The 4,162-nt window shown below is 33.0% G+C and overlaps 1 protein-coding gene across 1 annotated transcript; it reads left to right on the forward strand.

Moving 5' to 3' along the window:
- Positions 1–271: 271 nt before the first annotated feature.
- LOC137825411 (uncharacterized) lies at positions 272–1,313 on the forward strand. Its single transcript, XM_068631081.2, has 2 exons — positions 272–642; positions 923–1,313. The coding sequence occupies exons 1-2, from the start codon at positions 272–274 to the stop codon at positions 1,311–1,313; spliced, it is 762 nt and encodes a 253-aa protein (XP_068487182.1).
- Positions 1,314–4,162: the final 2,849 nt, after the last annotated feature.

The following is a 4,162-nucleotide window of genomic DNA, read 5'->3' on the forward strand; positions in this document are numbered from 1 at the left end:
TAAATAATTTCTATAAGACAATTTGAACAATAAAAATAGTTAAAATCTGTATTTCAACTTTTAAATACGTAATAATTCACACTATATAAAATATTTACACATGATAAAACTGAAATGCTACAAAAGATAAATAATTTATTAAAGTCATATCCGCTTACATATTAACATCGGATATGGGTTGATTCTAAAACAACTTAAACATGTGGAATATATTAACGTTTTTAAACTAATTAAGTATTTTGAGAATGATCTATGGTGCGACAATAAGGACATGGTTAAGGATAAAGTCAGAGACTTCTTCAAATCTCGTTATGACGAGGATGATGAGTTACCTGTGAGATTGGATAATGCAAGTTTTAACTTTATTTCTAGTAAAGATAATGGTATGTTGGTAGGAGCTATAACTGAAGAGGAAGTAAAGTTAGCAGTTTGGAGTCATGATAATTCAAAGAGCCCTGAACCAAACGAATTTAACTTCAGTTTCGTTAAATTTTGTTGGGAGTTATTAAAAGAGGATATAATCATGATAGTGAATGAGTTTGCGGGCAGAGGAAAATGGTCCAGGGGTTTCAATGTGACATTCATAAGTTTGATACCCAAGGTTAATAACCCCCAACAAGTCTATGATTATAGACCTATCTCGTTGGTTGGATGTTTATATAAAATAGTCTCAAATATTTTGTCGTTAAGGTTGAAAAAGGTGATCAATAAAGTTATTGATCATTGACAATCAACTTTCCTACAAGGTAGCGGGTTATTAGATATCGTTCTCACGGCTAATAGGTTTTAGAGAAGGTGTGGAGAGCAAGAAGAAAAGTTGTGTTTTCTTTAAAGTTGATTTTGAGAAGGCTTATGATTCTATAAGATAGGAGTTCATCTTTTATATGCTAGGAAGGTTAGGTTTCTATGAAAAATGAATTAGATGGATTAAATCTTGTTTGGAATCTTCCTTGGTGTTTGTGCTTGCAAATGGGAGCTCAACGAAGGAGTTTTTGGCTGAGGGATTGGTAGAAGTGTCAAGGCAAGTTGTGGAGAAGAATTTGGGAAAGAGTTTGGAGATCGGGGACAAAAAGGTTAAGGTAAACATGCTCCTATATGCAAATGATACTTTGTTCTTTTGCGAAGCAAACACTAAAAGTGTATTTAACTTAAAAGTTATTTTGAATTGCTTGGACTTAGCCTCTGGCCTTAAGGTGAATTTCTTGAAGAGAAGAATTGGTGGGGTGGGACTTGATCAGTTTGTGGTTCAACGCTTTGCAACAATTCTCAACTGTGATGCAATGAAATTACCTTTTAAATACTTGGGATGCTAGTGCAGGGTGTCACAAGAGAGGTGTGTTTTGGGATGGAGTGTTAGAAAAAATCAAGAGTAGAGTTGGTAGATGGAAAGGTAGATTCCTCTCGATGGTAGGGAGGATTTATTTGATTAAATAGGTCGTTTCATCTATTCTGTTATTTTATGTATCTTTATATAAGTTGTCTATTGTGGTGCCCAAGGAAATGGTGAAATTACAGAGAAACTTTCTCTAGGGATGGGGTTTGGAAGGGAGAAAGATCGTTTGGGTTTCTTGGAAAAAAATTTATGAGCCACGTGAAGTTGGTGGTCTCGGTATCCTAGATCTTGGATTATTCAATGTGGCATTGTTGAGAAAATTGATTTGGCGCTTGATATTTGAAAAGGACAATTTGTGGAGGTTGGAGAAGTCTAAAAGAACAAAGGAATATTTATAAGGAGTCTTTATGGTAGAGAGATCTAAAGGGGGTTTGGGGTTTAGAGAAGTGGGGAAGGAATTTTGATGACTGCTTTGAGTGGGCATTGGAAACATGAAGGAAGTCAAATTTTGGAAAGATATCTGCATGGGTAATGAAGATCTGACTAGAAAATTCCCGAGGCTATTTTCCTTGAGTAACTCTAAAGACACTAATATAGATTCTTTTGGGGTTTGGACTAATGGTAGTTGGGAGTGGAAGTTAGTTTGAAGATGGGGCTTGTTTATGTCAATGTTGTATAGGGAAGTGTTTGGATTGCAGTTGTTAGTAAGATTTGGAGACATAGGAATAAACACATTCTTAAAGGTAGAAGGATTGATCATTCTGAAATATTTTTATTGGTTCAATTAAAGGTATGGTATTGGGTTACTACTAAATTTGCCTCTGCATACTTTTCTTATTCTGATTTGTGCCTTGATCCTTTGGTTTATATGTATTTGATCAAGAGACTCTGAAACTCTAAGCCTTTTTCTTTTAAGAAAGTTGTGATGAAGTGTTAGGTTGTTTCTAAGGTGTCGTTATTTCGATTTGTTGACTTGTTTTTTAGTTACTCTAGTAGAATGTTTGTGGTAAGCTTTTGGGGGATAGATGTATGTTTATGTTCAGTTTTATATAAAGGTCAGGTCACCCCTGAAGTGTATTTATTTTTTCTTGTTGGTAAAAAAACTGTGTAAGCTCTTAAATAACGTCATCCTTTATTTGTTGTCTTGTACCTATTCCACATACTCCTTTCGAAGTGCAAGAGAGAAATGAAATTTTCATTACGATGAGGGTCCAAAGAATAATTGAGTCTCCACATATCAGGAAGTTGTTGATATAAAAAATGTCATGTATATTTTAACTTCCAAAACTTTATTTAATGATGTTATTTCAAAAATCATTCTCATATTTAAATTTGAGAAGCATTTCTAATAAATATAAGTAGCCTGTATGGAATAAATTAATTAAATATGATTAAAGTAGATGTGAAATTAAATAATTTGTGTTATATACTTAAGCGTTTTGGTGGGATGAGAGATGAAAGAATGTGAAGTTGGTAATTATTAATTATTAGATGTGGTGAAGTAAAGAAGCAGACATAAGCAGTCTCTATTGTTATCATCCCCTAGAATCCTAAGCACTTTAGTTACATATTTAGCAATGAAATTTCTTTGTTGCAGTAAGTTGAATAGTACTACAATCTAAGTGATTGTTACTTGAATTCACAATGCTACAGGGACAATATATTTTCTCATTTATGAAGATGGTACTGGTGGAAAGGTATTGTTTAGTGAATGAAGCCATACATGTTGATTGTACAAGATATTGACTTTCTCTGTCACGCAGATTATACAGAGAAAACAGAGTCTGAGGAACATGAAAAAAATAGAAATGATATTAATATCGGTCCCCTCATACGAGGCACTGATGATGTTGAAAGAAAGAAATGTGTGACAAACACAATTGTCCAAATTAAAGAAAGGAGAACTTCTTTTTGCTATGAATTCTTTGAAGCCACAGAAGCAAAATAACTGCTACATGAAAGTGAATATGGAAACATTATGTAAAAGGAAATAAAGGGTACTAAATGGAACAAAAACAAACCAGAAAGATAACATGAATGATCGATAACTGTGTGTTTAATAGGGAGAGATCCAAGTGAAGAACATTATATGTCCACCTGCCAACTTGTCCCTTGCTCAACCTATTTACAACTTTACACCAATAATTGGACTCATCATACAAAATAAGAGTAAAAAAAATGGATCAAAACCAAAAACAAAAAATTGTTGTGATGTGATTTGGTAGAGAGGGAGGAATAAAGATGTGTGTCGGGAGAATAGGAATTATGTGAGACCAAGATAAAGATAATAATTAAGAGGACAAAGTTCTTAGTGCTTTTTTAGGTTGCATCATATCATATTATATTATACCTATTACTATTATAAAAATAAACAAGGAATTGGAATGGAAGAAAAAGGAAGGATTTATTTTATACACATTTCTTTTTAAAACTCATGAAAAGCTAGATTCCCGGAAGCAAGAAAGAGTAGAAAAAGATTGACATGTACAATGATTAACGTAATACTCAGAGTGTGTGCATGCATAAAAAAATGGATTAAAATTAAACCATTCACAGCTTAATAATTTAGTTTATTAGGTGCAGGTGTTTCCTTTAATTTAATAATTTCGTGCGTGAAGTTCACTTCAAATTTTAATTTATTCTCATCTTTATGGTAGTGGGGTATGTGAGTAGATCGCATTCAGTCCAAATTCAAACCTCATTGTACAGGAAAACAAAAACATTATACATTAATTAATGTATTCCAATGTCCTTCTTTTTTATATTAAGGTCAGTTTCATCCACAAAACAAGACATGTCGCATGACATATAGTTAGGTTTAGTTTTCAT

This window comes from Phaseolus vulgaris, chromosome 8 (assembly GCF_051622355.1).
Source record: "Phaseolus vulgaris cultivar YP4 chromosome 8, ASM5162235v1, whole genome shotgun sequence".
Lineage (NCBI taxonomy): Eukaryota > Viridiplantae > Streptophyta > Magnoliopsida > Fabales > Fabaceae > Phaseolus > Phaseolus vulgaris.